Source organism: Beta vulgaris, chromosome 5 (genome assembly GCF_026745355.1).
Source record: "Beta vulgaris subsp. vulgaris cultivar EL10 chromosome 5, EL10.2, whole genome shotgun sequence".
Lineage (NCBI taxonomy): Eukaryota > Viridiplantae > Streptophyta > Magnoliopsida > Caryophyllales > Amaranthaceae > Beta > Beta vulgaris.
In genome coordinates this window covers 21,744,365-21,761,679 of record NC_079206.1, presented here as the reverse complement: position 1 = coordinate 21,761,679, position 17,315 = coordinate 21,744,365, and the positions used below count along the sequence as shown (strand labels likewise).

The following is a 17,315-nucleotide window of genomic DNA, read 5'->3' as shown; positions in this document are numbered from 1 at the left end:
TCATGTGATCTTGTCCTTATATATATATAATAGATAAATAGATAGATTTTATAATATCATAGAAATGCAGCAAGAAACTTGTGCGCTTAAACTCGTGTACTTGAACTAGTGGTTGGAACTCATGTGTTGGAACCGACAATCTGTTCTTCCTTGGAGAACTCATGATTGAAGGGGATTGAAGGGGAGTTAAGGTTTAGGTATTGAAAGGGAGAAGATCATATGCAGACAAGATCGATCTACAAACAAGATCACAGAAAAACTATATCTATTTGTATTGTTGTAAAAATTCAGGATCACTTTTGTGATTGTTCATAAGGACATATACATCATCAACAAGTTTTTAAGAAATTGGGGAAGTCATTAACAAAGTACTTATGTTAGGAAGCTAAAACTGTGGTCAAATTTCTACTATCTTCTGTAAGCAACCAATTTGGCTTCAACTTCAGCTCCATGTGCACCACCAAAGTCATAGCTAGGGTTATTAGTACCACCATTGTTTAAATTTAATTGCAAGGAACAATAATCTCCTGATGATGCAGCTTCATGCTTAATCTTTAACAGATCTCCTTTATGATCTTGTTGATCACCTTCGGAATGACGATGATCAGGGAAGATCTGATCAAAAACTGATTTCATCTCCTTAGTATTAACATGCCCACTATATAATATACTATCCTGATTATCTAAATTATTCTTGTTATTATTACAACTATTACTACTACTAGGGCAGCACATATCAACAGAAATGCCTTCTTGTGCTTTGCATAATATGGCTTGTAAGTACTTTCCTTGTGCCTCTATCCTTGACTGTAGTCTCTGTTGAACCTGTGAGAAGAAAAGGGTTCTCTAACTTAGGGTGAATTTCTGTGTTTTTGTCTTAAAATATTTTGTTCAAAATATTATTGCTAATAAGATTTGAGGAAAATATGCACCTGTAACTGATCCTGTAATTTGTTCTGTATCTCAAGCTGACACCTTAGTGCCTCTGTGATGGGAATATCTCTGTTCCATTCATAAGTATAAATAATTAGTTCCACCGTGTACCCATATATATCCTCGGTTCTTTTTCTATTGCAACAATTGAGTTTTCACGCTTGTCAATGCACAACTTCAATTATTAATATCTTTAATCCCTTTTGTAAAAATCAAAAAAAGATAATTAAAGATGATGAGTGAATACTGTAAAAATCCTATTACCGCAATAGAAGAACGGAGGAAGTACTTCCTAAAAAATTTAACTTAGTGAATATGTGTATAGTTTAATATCTCTAACTACGTCTAGTGAAAATTTTGAAAAGTAGTTATTTAAAATAAAAAATAGTGAAAAGAAATTTAGACGAGATCATACATGATTTAATTTTTCATATATGTCTATGTAAAATGAGAAAAAAAATGTAGTCAAAGTTTTGTAACTTATATTGTCAACAGAGCAAATAGCGTAACAAATGTTACAACGTTAAACTTATTAAACCTACTATAATACTGTTTTGTGTTGAATTTCTTAGATCTCTATTATATAAGCCAATGGGGGAGCTATGGTGTCCCCCAATGAAATGTTTTTTTTTTTTTATCTCTAGCTAAATATATATACTTATTTTGCTATTCAAATTTTGTATAATTATATCCTTTCCTAATTTAAAGATGGGTCAAAAATTCCAATAATAGACTAAATAAGCATTAACAAAGTAATTTGACATGATGAGAAAAGTCACTCAATAAAAAAAATTACAAATTAAATTTAGTTTGACTACAAAACTTTACATCTATAAGTTCATGTCAATTTCTAAAAAATTTATAAATTACAGTAGGTTTTATAACAATAATTATAAATCACACTTCTATAATTATATTTTGATAAAATTTATTAAAAATAGACCCAAACAATCGACGCATGCTCGCGTGCATAGAAGACTAGTTATGAAATAAAGGAAGTTCTTCCAAAAGAAATGATATAAAGGAAGTACAAATGATATTTTTGTTGGTTGCGGAACTTCCTAGCTACAGTATGAAATACTTATGTTTTTAATACTTGCAAGGTTAACATAGGGCATTTGGACATACGGTTTAAGAAAGAGATTAGAGATGGTTAACAGACAAATTGGTATTTATAATTTTAATATTGATAATTCAAAACCTTCTCGATCTCTAACCAGTGTTCATCCTTTCCTTTGAAATAAATAGAACTCTTCACTCTTTTATGTGAGAGTTTTTTTTTTTTTTTTTTTGAGAGAAACGTTTCATATATTTCAAATTAGAGGAAGTATATTGGTTCATTTAAATCACTTGCCTAACTTAACATTGCAAGTATTAGAAATGGAGGAAGTAAACAAGGCACTATTTGTATATCAATGGACTAATTTATCTAAAATTTGTTAGACTTTAATATTTAAGAAGTTAAACATATCACTCTTAATGAAACTGCCAACTTATAATTTCAAAGAAGATCAACCTTTTAAAATATAAAATCAAAGAAGTATGATTATATAATAATGAGAAATGCATGTTTATTTTGGTCATGAAATTTTCGCAAATAACTACTTTCTATTTGATAGTCTATTCAACAAAATTCATCGGTATTGACTTATATGATACAAAAAATATATACCAAAAATATTTCAATGATCAATATGTGAATATATGTATTATAGGAAGTTGCCTAAAGATAGAGATGTATATTGATTAGTTTTCCTAATATGTGTATCATATATATTATGAGATTATTGATGAAAAACTCAAGTTTTCAACCCTAAGTCTATTCTCTACATGGTATTGGAGCCTCTCTCCTAAAAAGAATATTTCGGTTGTGATGGGGGACAAAGACAAGTCCACGCTACCATCGCCACCTTATCCAACCATCAACACAAAATCACCTTTTTATCTCGGCCCCGGTGACTGCCTGGGGGACTTCATAACCCCAACAAAGTTGCTCCACAACAACTACGATGACTAGTCATTGGACATACAAACCGCCCACAAAGCGCACCAAAAGTTTGTCTTCCTTGACCGGACGACTATTAATGTTATGTTAGTTTGATGGATCACTAATACTATTGATCCGAAGGAAGGAGTACTTTATCAAATTTCGTGAGGCATCTCAATTGTAGAATCATCTTAAACTCGTATTTCTATGGTTAATGGTCCACGTATTCAACAAATAAAATCCGTCATTGCTAGATGTGAACAAACTAAGTCTATGTCAGTTTCAACTTATTATGGCAAATTAAATTGTTTGTGGGAAGAATTACATAAACATGAACCCCTTATTTCATGCTCTTGTTGTAAAGGGCGTACAACTAGAGATATTGCATGCTAACCGCTGTGAAACTAGTAAGTTACATGAATTTTTCATGGGGTTATATGCTGGTTTTTACTGACCTCTTCGCACCACCATTCTCTTCACCGACCCACTACCGTCACTGGATCGGGTCTTCCAATTGGTGGCCCAGGACATCACATTCATCTTGCTTGTACCACTGCCAAAGACAAAGCGCCAAATGTGTTGGGATTTGTGTTCAGTGTGGGTTGTGGCCGTGGGCGGCCTGTTTGTTGACATTGCAGTAAGGTAGGCCACGAAGTTGTGCAGTAGTGTTGATCTCTTGTGGTTTGTAGTCACTGTAAAACGCATGGTCACGCGGTTGATAAATGTTTTGAATTGTGGGGTATCTTGTCAAAGATGACTCCTTTAAGGGGCGTGGCATGGTCAAAGCCAAACCCGCTTCTTCTTCTCTTCCCTCGACATCTGATCAACCTGTTGTTTGTTCATCATCATCTATCATTTTTTTTAATGATCAATGGAAGGCTCTTGCAGGCCTCTTTGGTAATTCCAAAGTTTCAGATGATCGTTTTTTGCATAGTATGTTTGCTTCTGACTCATGGATCATTGACACTGGTGCCACTCACCATGTCAGTGGTGCAAAGCATTAGTTTTATGACTTAGTGGATATTTCTTCTTTTCAAGTGGGTTTCCCTAATGGTGCTACTGTTTTTGCTAATTAAAAAGGCTTTGTTCGTTTTTATACTACTATTACTCTTCATGATGTTCTCTTTGTCCCTACTTTCAGTTGTAATTAATTGCTTTAGATTTCACAATTATCTTATGATATGAATTGTATTTTGCAATTTAACTCTTCTATGTGTGCTATCGAGGACCACATGAAGGAGCTGATTGGAAAAGGACGTAGACGGAATGGACTTTACTATTTCAGTGGAGGTGATTTGGTGGGCACTGATATGTTATGCTGCATCTTCGGACTTGGAGCTGTGGCATATGCATATGGGACATTCCTAGGAGAAAGTAGTGGAGTTACTTCATCCCATCCGTAGTCATAAGGGTAGTTTGAATAAAGCATGTGAAATTTGTTTTCGTGCTAAACATCCTAGAGATAGATTTCTTATTAGTGAGAATAGAGCAATTAGAATTTTTGAAAAGATTCATTGTGATTTATGAGGCTGTTATAGACATGCCTCTTCTTGTGGTGCACGATATTTCTTGACTATTGTTGATGATTTTTCTCGTGCTATTTAGGTTTAATTAATGGGAAAAACGAAGTTTTTCATATATTTATGGCTTTTGTTGCTATGGTTAATCGTCAATTCTCTCAAGTCTCAAACTATTAAAGTTGCTCAAAGTGACAATGGTACTGAGTTCAATTGTTTACTTGACTACTTTTATGCTTCTGGTATTATCTTCCAAACTTCATGTGTGGCCACTCCTCAAAAAATGGGAGGGTAGAGAGAAAACATAAGCATATTCTGAATGTCGGGAGGGCTTTGTATTTCAAAGCCAATTTAGCTATTTATTTTTTTGGGGAAAGTGTTCTTGTAGCCTCCCATCTCATAAATCGCACTCCCTCTCCTCTCTTGAATAATAAATCTCCATTTCAAATTCTTTTCAATTCTCCTCCTACTTATGAAGCTATTCGGGCATTTGGATGTTTATGCTTTGCTCACAATCATAAAACAAAGAGGATAAGTTTGCAAGTAGGATTCGCAAGTGCATATTTTTGCGTATTCCTTTTGGTAAGAAGGGTTTGCGTCTTCTTTATCTTGACACCAAAGAGTTCTTTGTCTCTAGGGATGTGAATTTTTTTTAGCATATTTTTCCATTATGACTCCGGAGGAAGTTAACATTGTTCCTACTACTCTTGTTCCAATGAGTGATGTGCCTATTAATTACGATTTTGCTGAATTCGTGCCTGAGTCCCCCAATCCATATCCTTGTAATATTGGCCCACATCCTGAGCCCAATCTCTCACAAAATTCTCCCTCACAAAATTATGCGTCTAAATCTCCCTCTCCAACCATCCCTGCCCAACCCACACAAATACCATCCCAAAAACAAATTACCGCCGCCCAACCCGTTATCCCGCCTCCCTCCCCTACCTTCACTAGGTCGGCTTCAGATGGGCCTCGTCTGTCTGCTCTAGGGCCTGTTCCGTCCGCTTCATCCCAGCCCCCAACTCTACAAACTTCTCTCTCCCTCTACTGGGCCGAATTTGCCACGGTCTTCAGCCGCTCAGCCCACTGATCCCATTTCCTCCAGTGCCGCCCAAAGACACGGTGAACCCTCTTTCTCTTGAGTTGAGTCGTGGTAAGAGGGATAAAACTCCCTCCATTTTGTTATGTGATTATGTGACTCATTCAGTTGTTGCTCCTAGTCCATCTTCGTCTACTCCGTCTCAGTCGTCGCCTTCAGGTTGTCCTTATCCTATAGCTCATTATATAAATTGCACAAACTTTTCTGTGAATTATCAAAAGTTTCTTGTTGCTGTTGTTTCTACTACTGATCCCATGTCTTTTAAGGAGGTCATGAAGGATCCAAGTTGGAACGATTCTATGCAGGATGAGATTCGTGCCTTGAAGGATACTGGCACTTTGACATTGGAAGAATTGTCGCCTGACAAGCGGGCTTTGGGGAGTTAGTGAGTCTATCAGACCCAATATTTATCAAATGGTGAGATTGAATGTTTGAAATCTTGTCTTGTTGTCTTGAGTAATCATCAGGAGGCCAGAGTTTACTATGATGAAACCTTTGCTCCCATTGCCAAAATGACCATTGTTCGTGCTTTTCTAGCTATTGCTGCTTCTTTTAATCAGATAGATGTTCATAACGCATTCCTTCATGGTGACCTTACTGAGGGAGTTTACATGAAGCTTCCTCCTGGTTTTCAGTGTTCTAGTCTTAAGCTGGTTTACAAACTTCGCAAGTCTCTTTATGATCTTAAGCAAGCTTCTATATGCTACTTTGCTAAGCTTGTGTCTGCTTTGAAAGGGTATGGCTTCCTGCAATCTTATTCTGACTACTCCATCTTCACTTTCACTCATGGCTCGACTCAGATTAATGTATTGGTTTATGTTGATGATCTCGTTATTTTTAGGAATGATTGCAACTCTGTCTACTTTCAAAGCCTATTTGAGTGATTGTTTTAAGATGAAGGATCTAGGTCCTCTTAAGTATTTCCTTGGCATTGAAGTTGCTCGTAGTTCTGCTGGTCTGTTTTTATGCCAAAGGAAATATACTCTTGATATTATTTCTAAGGTTGGTTTATTGGATGCTAAGCCTTGTGGTTTTCCTGTTGAGTAAAAGGTCATGCTACAAGACCTCCACTCGTGGATGCGGCTACTTATTGCCGTCTTTTTGGTCCATTAATATACTTGGCTGTTAGTAGGCCTGATCTTGCATATTCTTTTCATGTTCTCTCTCAGTTTATGCAGGAACCTCTTCAGGAACATTAGGACGCTGCCTTACGAGTGGTTTGATATTTGAAACGCTCGTCGGGTCAAGGCCTTCTCCTGCGTGCCGATTCTGCTTTGTCTCTCTAGGGTTGGTGTGATTCCGATTGGGCTATCTGTTCTATCACTCGTCGTTCCTTGACAGGTTGGATTGTTTTCTTGGGACAATCTCCTATTTCTTGAAAGACTAAAAAGCAACACATTATTTCTCATTCATCTGCGGAAGTAGAATATAGATTTATAGCCGCTGTCACTTGTGAGTTGAAGTGGTTGAAGGGTTTTTTTTTACTTTGTTTAGGAGTTCATCATTCCAAATCCATTCTCTTGTTTTGTGATAGTCAGTTTGCTCTTTACTTAGCTTAGAACTATGTTTTTCATGAGCACAGAAAGCATATTGAAGTTGATTGTCATTTAGTGCACGATGCTATCATTGATGGTCTTATTGAGTCGTCTTATGTCTATGAAAGTTCAATTGGTCAATATTTTTACGAAAGCTCTCGGCAAGATGCAGTTTGATTTTCTATTGTCCAAGTTTGGAATTTTCAATCCTACTAATTCTCCAACTTGATGAAGGGTGTATGTGGAGATATGTATTTTAGGAAGCCTAAAGATAAAGATGCATATTGATTAGGTTTCCTAATATGTGTATCACATATATTCTGAGATGATTAATGAGAAACTCAAGTTTTCAACCCTAATTCTATTCTCTACAAAATTACAGAGATTTGGACATTTTGATTTTGACATAAATATATGTAATAAAGTGTTTGGATATATTGATATAAAAAAAAACTTGATAGCCCTCGATAATGAATATATTAAAAAGAATTAAAGTGGTAGACAATAGTTTTAGTATATTAAGATAATCTCTTAGATATAGTTTTTAATAAATATTTAACCCGTTTATCTAGAGATGGAGGAAAAATAAGCTTATATAGCGATAAAAATATACATACCCTAAATCATAATTATCACTTGATGAACCGGTGCCAGTACCACTAGTACTTGCCTCAGAGCAATGAAGGTTGTATCTTGAGTATGAACTTTTCAGACCTGCATGAAGATGATTCGCATAAAAAAAAAAGAGTCCGTAAGGGAAACTATTTAGGATAAAATAAAATCACATATGATTTATAATGGAAGAAAAATTGGGAGAGAATGACTAACATATAAACTAAGTGGACTACTTGTTAATTTAGTCTAGGATAGAATCACACTTAGCTCGTATGTGGTCAGACTCTCTCCCAAACCAGACTCATTTGTAGGCCTGTCAAAGTTTTGATACTATAAACTAATAAAGACAGGGATGAAAAATAATAAGGGCATATTCTTAAATGCCAAAAGAAAGTAATATTATATGAAACTTACTAGTGGAATCTGTCTTCACTTGAGAACCACTTTGCTTCTTGGATAATTGTCCTAGCCTATACTTCTAGACAGTAGACATATAGTACCAATAATTTAGCGAGAGACATAACAATAAGTTTAGAAACATAAAAGTGCTCGGGAAATCTAAGGGAAACTATATACTTCCTTCTTTCTAAATTAAATGCAACAAACACATTTTTTTTTACTATTCACACTTTTTATTTTGACTAAGATTTGTGATTTATACATTATGAAAAACATATTCAAGTGGGATACTGGGATCTATTAGATTCATCTCGCAATGACTTTGCTAAAATGTAATTTTGTTGAATCACATATATGTTTCGCACATGTGAGTTGTCCCAAATTGGAGGAAGAGGAGATAAAATACCATAATATAAGCTACAGAAGCTTCTCCTACTATTGTCAATTGCTTTTAGTATGAAACCTCCTTTGGGCTTATATGTGGACATAACTTACCTCCTCCTTATTGGGTTGCACATACCCATTTTCACTTATATCAACTTCATCATGGTATCAGAGCACAATTTGTTGGGTCTTAACTGGATAAGGGACTCTATTGGACGTTCATTTGCAATGAGGATTATTAATGTGTATTTCACCAATGTGCTCTAATTCTAAGGACACTCACATGTGAGAAGTAGTGTTGAACCTCATATATGTTATGCACATGTGAGTTGTCCCACATTAGAGAAAGAGGAGAGAAAGTACCATAATGTAAGGTAGATGAGCTACTAGTATTATTGTCAAATGGTTTTAGTATGAAATCTCCTTTGGACTTGTATGTAGACCTAACTCACCTCCTCCTTATTAGGTTGTCCAGGCTCATTTGCACTTCTATCAACTTTATTAAATTTTTATAATTCTTACTTATATATAGTTGTAAATATATATGCTCAAAATAATACACCGAAATGCGTAAAAGTGCATTTGTTGCATTTTGATTCGTACTATAGAAAGTAAAAGAAGTTAATAGGAAATTGAAATTATAGAATTTATCAATGAAGCAATAAAGATCATGGAAAACCTGTAGATGGCTCTTCAAATGATACAATGTCAACCCTTTTAAACCCATCAACTTCAGCACAGATTTCGGCGTCGCTTCTGCATTATGCAAAATTTATGTTGGACTCATGTACTAAACTATATATATATATATATATATATATATATTATTATATATATATATATATATATATATATATATATATATTACCTCCGTTTCCTAAAGATCTTCCCACTTTCCGTTTAAGGGTGTTTCCAAAAGATCTTCCCACTTTTGCTTTATTCCTTATTTGGCAAAACAAATTTCCCTATTTACCCTCTCATGTCACTATCATATGGTCCACATTACATTATTAATTCAATTTTACTCCCTTTCTCTCTCCTACTTTAACCCCTTTTTATTTGTTTATTTATCTTAACCCCTTTCTCTCTCCTACTTTACTCACACCATGCCCCACACAACTTTATTTTCCTTGGTATCTGTAGGAACAGTAAGTGGGAAGATCTTTAGGAAACGGAAGGAGTATATATATATATATATATATAAAGTACTCAAATAGTTATAAAATTAAAAACTTACTAATCCTCATATGCACAAATTTATGTTAGACTCATGTACTAAATTTTAGAGTGTCATTATATTTTAATATTATGGTTTTTAGTCTCCGAATGCGGTTGCATTTGTAATAGTGAACGTGGAACCACTTTCATATGCAAGGAGCCGAGTTACACCTACACTTATCACATGTACTAAACGTTGGAGTATGTCATTGCATTTTAATATTATGGTTTTTAGTCTCGAATGCGGCTGCCTTTTGTTATAGTGAACATAGAATCACTTTCATAGGCAAGGAGACGAGTTACATCTACACTTATCACATGTAATAAACTTTGGAGCATGTCACTGCATTTTAATATTATGGTTTTCAGTCTCGGACGCGATTGCATTTGCAATAGTAAAGATGGAACCACTTTCATAGGCAAAGAGACGAGTTACACCTACACTTATCTCGGGTTCGTATCAGTATTGTGGTCAAGAAACCTATTTAATTCTTGAATCTCCCCCTAATAAATAAGACCCCAGTGTTCTCGTAACGTTTTCCTTTTCTTTCTGTAAAGTTTTAGCCTTTAGAGTATGTCCAAACTCCAGTAGTTGGACTGTGAGAGGAACATAAGGAAAGAGAGTCTAAAAAAAAAAAAAAACAATAAAGAGAGAGAAAAAAGGGAAGAGAGAGGTGTTAAATGATCTATCCCCATGAACCATTTCACATCCTATTTTCTCTTAAAATTTGTGTTGGCTGTGACAAGTAGCAAAAGTTTATTGGTTTATGGGAGATGTGATGTATCCATCCAATAATGGTTGTTAATATCAGATCTGAATTGCTGATGTTTGAGTAATTATTCATGATTTTGTTTTGTTGTTATTTGTAAATAATTGTCATATTTAACTAATAAAAATTAATTTTTTAAAAAAAATTTACCAACACCTTTATTTTTCTCTTCTCTATAAATAGAGTCCAATATTAAGGTATTTACATACATTTTTCATACACCTCTTGTGCTTAATTTTTGTGTTCATATATTGCAAAAAAGTTTTTAAAATAACTTCGATTAAGATAAATAATTAGTTATAATACAAATAAAAAAATATAACAATTCATCATTAGAGTATTTTAATTATCCGAAAACGATAAATATGGTGAGAATTGGGATGAACCAAATTAATAAGCAGAGAGAAAATATAGTAAGAGCGGGAATTTAATGACCTGAAAAGTTAGTCTAACTATTAAAAGTAAGAAAATAGAGGATTTTAAATAGAGTAGGTACAAGTGATGTGGAGCATAAAGAAATTTATATAATATTTAATAAACCCCTTTAAAGATTCAACCATTAAATATACTCTAATAGGCCAACTTTTCTGTCTACTTATTCTAGGACTACTTATATCAGCGCAAATGTCGCAAAAGGTTTTGGTACATTGGAGTAACTCGAATCATATATAGTGCTACTTCTTAATCTAAGATAAAATTTGTTTTAGATATTTAGACGTATTTCAGGTAAGAGACTAAAAAGGATGTAATAATGTAATAAGTATTATTATGTGTTATCAAGACAAAGTTAAAATCTTTTGTTTTCCTCATTTTATTTTTGCGTATTTTATGGAAAAAAAAATAGTTCTAAAAAGTTTGAATAAGTATGAAAATTTTAGGGAAAAAGTTCAAAGAAAAAAGAAAAGTTATGAAAAAATAAGACAATAGAAGTATAGATGTATGTATGAGATAGAAGAATATAGTAGTTGCCTAATTTTAAAACTTCTAGGTAGAAAGCCAATAATCAAATCTCACTAAACTCATTCTAGAGGAGGTTTTTGCATTATTCCCTCTTTATGGCTATGTTCAGCTCATCTTATTTTTGCTTATTTCAAATCTAATCAGATCAAATTAGAAAAAATAAGTTCAGATCAGTTCAGATCACATCATGCTTATATTAAAAAAACTTATTATTACCAATTAAATATCTTTCATTACATATTAGCAAAAGTTATAATAATTGAATATTAATAAAGTACTTATTGAGAGGAATCAAGCAAGACCCCACATGACTATATTTTTTCTTATATATTGAGAAAAATCTAAAAAATTCTCTCTAATTGTGAATCGTGTCAAGAATGTAAGTGAGAAAGATATAAAAGTATAAAGGGAGTATTATTATTTACTAGTATATTTGTTCAAAAGGATTATTATTGTTGTTGTACTTATTAATTATTAATATTGGTAATTATTATTAATATTGTTGTTATCATTATAAATGTCATTGTTATCATTATATTATGTTAACTTTGTTGTTATTAAATAATAGAAAGTTAAAAGCCACGTGTCAAGAACATAAGATTGACACAAAAATAATAAATATATATAAAATATGATAGCTCAAATTCATGACAACGAAACTACTAAGTTCGGAATACATTTCAAAATAAGCTAAGTGTGAGATACAAATTCTAAATTTAGATTCGATATACCTCTTCCTACCGAATTCCAAATCTCTCTAGCTATTTGAAGTTGCACGATATTTATTTCTTTCTTGCGCAAGTCATATTTGTTTGTATATCTTATTTTATTTTTTATGGAAAAAATGAGTTGAGTCTGCCGACTTCTCAAGTGTGAAACATTTTTTTTAAGGGAAAGTGTGAAACATTGTATAAGTGCTCTTAAAAATTAATGACTTGGGTCATATAATTATTTTTAGTAATAATTATTATTATTATGATTATAATTATTGTTGTTGTTCTTATAATAATGATAATAATTATGATTATTATTAATAATAAAAATTGTGTAAAAGTTGTAATAGAAATAAAACGATAATAATAGTAATACTATAAGTAAGATCTTATAATGTATTGCATAATAATGTATTACAAAGTAATAATATAATAGTAATAATATATTCTATAAAAGATAAGATCTTGTAAATCAGACCAGATCAGTATAGATCAGATTAGATCAAATCAGATGAGATCAGATCAGATAAAAAAAAAAAACTCAAATCAAATAAGTTCTGATTAAAAAATTTCAGGTCAACTAATCATAACCTAAGATGGGCCTTCTTCTCAAAAGAAATATTACGTGTACACCTACAACTACAATGCTGAGATTCATAATGCTGATCACATGTATACGGTTTACGGTTTACCTACTCCAATTACAAAGTGTCTTCGTTAGCTCTGGTTCAACTCCATTTCCTCTTATTTTTTTGGGTGTGAATAATTAACTTTTTTTTTTATCAATTATAAAATGATCCCAAGACGACAAGACCAATACATTATGATTTATGCATATGGATGCTAAATTCTTTAGTATCTTCACTAGATAACAAAACTATATGTTAAAAACTTTCCAATACATTTTATTTGAAATTTACCTTATAAAATATAATTATAATGCATTTATCCTAGTACCTTACCCCATGTAAAGAGATTGAATTACAACCAGATATTATGCACTTGTTAAATTATGGGCTTAGCCTACTATAGATACAACTAGTTTTTTAGGCACGTTATATGTGCGGTGACATTTTAGGCATAACTATTATTCAATAGTAAAACAAATAAAAAACGAAAGTTCGTATCTAAGTTCTCCTTCAATTTATGAGTAAGAAATATTGAAATACTTACATGTTCTACCCATCACCCTACGTATACCTCTTAAACCAATTTATATTTTGTATAATAATCTTAATCAACCATCCGAAACTATTTATACCTATACCTCTCACCTAATCCTAAAATCCTCATTTTCACTCACATCACATCACTTTTTCTCTCTCGTATCTTCATAATTTTACTCTAACAATAGTTTTGTACTATTTCTATCTTCGAAAAATTGCAATTTCCTTCAATTTTTCGCAAAATTTCTTTACAAAAACAATGAACAATACTCCAAATTGTCTCCGAATCTGTAGGTACCAATTATTTTAATGTTTTTGTTGTCTTTTTACTCTAAGGTGCAATTTGCATTGATTGTGCTGCTAATTAAGGCCAATTGAATTTTATAGAAATTGGCAACAAGTTTTTGCAATGTAGAATGGTGTAAATGTCATGTTTTTGGAGTGTAATATTTATATTGTAGAGGGACAATATGTCTTCCTTGGCTTATATAATAGAGATTACGAGAGTTAGTTTAAATAATTTACTATCCAAAGAGGTTTAATTTCTAAATGTACTCATCAATCCGTTTTATTTGTTTTACTTCACTTTCGGAGGAAAAGTACCAAAATACGAGTGAGAAACTGAAAGGCGAAGCGGAAAACTAAATGTAGGATAAAATATTAAAAAGTGGATAACTTGGATGAGAAAAGAGAAGAAAGTAGACGAGACAGGTTCAGGAATGAAAAAAAAACTATGTATAAATTAAAAAGAAATAAATCAAAAAGAAAAAGACGTGGAGTAAAAATAAAGGGTGAAAGTAATTGACAACGGGCAAGCAACTCTCCAAATTTATAAAGTAGGGGACTAGGGGGTAGTCATTATTTCACCTCTTCTTTTGTGTAGGATAATTCACACGAGGGATAGTCAATTTCTCACATCTTATCCGGTATAGAACAAATCATGTCTAAAAGGGTTCAACAAAACATGGCATTTCTAAGTAAACTTGGTTTCACTAAAGCATTTCACAATAAAATATTACTCCCTCTGTTTTTTTTTATCATTCTCACTTTCTTTTGCGCGTCTTCCAATGCACGTTTTAAAACGTAAATATCTTTCATTATATATTAGTAAAAATTATAACGATTGAATATTAATAAAGTACTAATTGAGACGAATCAAACAAGACCCCACATGACTATGTTTTTTCTTATAAATTGAGAACATTTGAGAAGATTCTCTCTATGCATGAATAGTGTCAAGATTCCAAGTGAGAAAGATAAAAAAAACAGAGGGAGTATACTCCAAGCCTGTAAAAAGTGAACCGGAAAACTTTGGCTTGCGAATAATTACATTCGACCAATAATACTTTTTTTTTATATATATTTTAGATAGGCTCGATAAAAATTAACCTAAATCTAACTTGTTAAAATTGAACTGAATCGAACTTAAAATTGATCAACCTACTAAAAATTGTAACAGAATTATGCCCCGACATAATCTGACCTAGCTAAAAAAAATGTAAATGTCATTAAAATTGTTAAGAGAATTTACATTTCATGGAAAAATTTTTCCTTGTTAATTTCCTAAAAATTAAATAAAATTGTTTGATTGACATGATAAGAAATTGCATTTTCGAGGAAATTACTCACCAAGGGAACTTGGTGAGTGATTTCTCTCATGTACAATAAGAAATTGTAGTTTGTTGGAATTTGTATATCCTATACTTCTCTCATTTCCCTCCCGTTAAACAAAAAAACCCCATAATATTGTATTTATTCGGATCTTGTATTTCTGAAAAAAAAAACAGCTTCTAACCAAACAACACCATAGTTGATGGTAAAGATTAGATCAAGATGATTATGCTTTTAAAAATTTACAAAATAGCAATAAATAAAGAAAAGAAAAATGGAGGGGATCGAAATATAACATACTGTCAGGACCACCAAGCTTGGTAACAGCATCAACAAAACGTTCATGAAGATCAGGAGTCCATCGTAGTCTTGGCTTTGGATCCCTTGACAGTAGAACTCCTCCTTCCAATGATTGATGATGATGATGAGGATGATGATGATGGTATGGAAATCCTCCTCCATCTCCGCCGCCGTACACTCCACCCATACCTCTCTCCATTTCTTCTCTCTTTTCTCTCTCCAATATAAAAATTATATTATATTGTTACAAAGTTCACAAGCAAATGTCCCCTGTCCCCTCAAAGAAAAAGTTCACAAGCAAATGTAGCTTAATATATGTCTCCATATATACATATACACATACACCCCCTCTTATTGTGATCCTTCTTTCTTCACCCTCCTAAGTGCGCGCTAACCCCAACTCTCTATTGCGTTTCTACTGTAGTCTATACCCGATTTTTTACACACAATTTGACTTTCGTCGAATAAATGTACGTTCTCTTCAATATAGATTTTGCTGAAATGAAATTATATAAATTTAGAGTATGTTTTCTTTACATCACTACTACAAAAAAAGCCTAGGAAACCGGTTGAAAATGGCATATGAAACCGGACTATAACACATCTCCATCTCACATGTGTCCTAGGTTAAGAGACCGGTTATAATGTCTGGTTTCTTTGTTTATTTAGGAGACCAGTTGACAGGTAAACCAGTCTCTTAGATAAGTGTATATATAATATGTAAAGAGATTAGGAGACCATTTAACATTAAAAACCAGTCTCCTTACCTTACTCTTTGAAACCATTTATTTACGACAACCGGTTTCTTAGGTTTATTATACGTTTTTTTTTAAATAAAAATGTTACAATACACATATATTATCATGTATTTGCGGCTCCTTGTATATAGGCTTTTTTTTAATAAAAAAATTTATTTTAAAATTTTTCTTTGACAGGTTTGTATAACAATTTATAAATAGTCACAATAATATTATTACACATAAATTCTTGCTTGCTTTATTCATCATGTCAAAAAAATATTTGCTACATATAATTTATATACAAATCTAATTTCATTCAAAGCATCAATTTTTTCTAATAATGTCTTAAAATAAAGTTTCTATAATCTAATGCTAGCTACTAAAACTAGAATTCTAAAATAATCAAATAATATGTACAACAGCCAGATCGTCGTCTTCAATCTCCATCATCTTGTGTTTGATTATTTAAATAATTCATCCACATATCTCTTAGCTCGTCAATTATGTCTTGGGAATAAATGATTGTTTAAATAATTAAAGGACAACCAGCTTGCTCTCATAGCACCAAGGACGGCATTGGAGCCCATCTTCACTAACTTTCTCTTCCCTCGGCAGTCTTGCGCTGCGGCCCTCCAAAAAAACCTAAAATTACACCAAATTTCAGTTTTTAGTTTACACTACGATGTAACAGTGTATTATTGAAGAAAAGAACATAACAAAACTTCAAGTTCCAAATTCAATACATCTTCATAAACTTTAATAAGATGATAAACGTAAATCATAAACATACGTTTTAGGTCTCTTTGATCCTTGTCCAACCTAAATCACAAAGAACACAAAAAAAAATCAAAAAATTACAAAAAACAAATGTGGTATATCAAAAATCAAGAAATAAAACCTTTGGAATATAACGATGAATCTACAGTCCATTTCTTCATTTTAATTAACAAATTTCCGAGGAATTTTCGGCCAGAACTCACCAGAGATTCAGCATAATCTTCATTTTCCTCTCCTTGTTAAACTAAGCTCTATATTCTCACTTCCTCCATTAACCAAGCCTAATTAAAAATGTTTGGGGAGGGTGTCGTGGTTGGTTTAATCACCCATCTTGCTATTCCCACGGTTGGTTTTGTCGAGAGGGATCATGTTCCAGTCGTAGGTCCTACGTCGGCTCACTTCTGGGTCAGATATGCTTCAGCTTGGACACATCTATTGGACTCATTGAAATAGGAGACTTTTCCTCTTGCCTGAGTCAGAAGGCGGCACCGAGTTTACAAATAACCGACCTAACTATCTATATGATGATGATGATGATGCGAACGTGTTACCACAACCGCAACCTCATTCTTTGCCTGAGCCAGCCCCTCA

At 32.8% G+C, this 17,315-nt stretch overlaps 1 protein-coding gene across 2 annotated transcripts; it reads right to left on the bottom strand.

Moving 5' to 3' along the window:
- Nucleotides 1-248: 248 nt before the first annotated feature.
- Nucleotides 249-15,728, bottom strand: LOC104893092 (hypothetical protein). 2 transcript variants are annotated; one of them, XM_010679169.4, is made up of 6 exons: nucleotides 15,208-15,726; nucleotides 9,149-9,225; nucleotides 8,101-8,164; nucleotides 7,689-7,785; nucleotides 933-1,002; nucleotides 249-825 (listed from the first exon to the last, which is right to left on the bottom strand). In XM_010679169.4, the coding sequence occupies exons 1-6, from the start codon at nucleotides 15,404-15,406 to the stop codon at nucleotides 409-411; spliced, it is 924 nt and encodes a 307-aa protein (XP_010677471.2). In that variant the 5' UTR covers nucleotides 15,407-15,726; the 3' UTR covers nucleotides 249-408. The 2 variants fall into 2 exon arrangements, with proteins under 2 accessions (XP_010677471.2, XP_048500674.1); XM_048644717.2 differs by lacking the exons at nucleotides 8,101-8,164; nucleotides 9,149-9,225 and having other exon boundaries at nucleotides 15,208-15,728.
- Nucleotides 15,729-17,315: the final 1,587 nt, after the last annotated feature.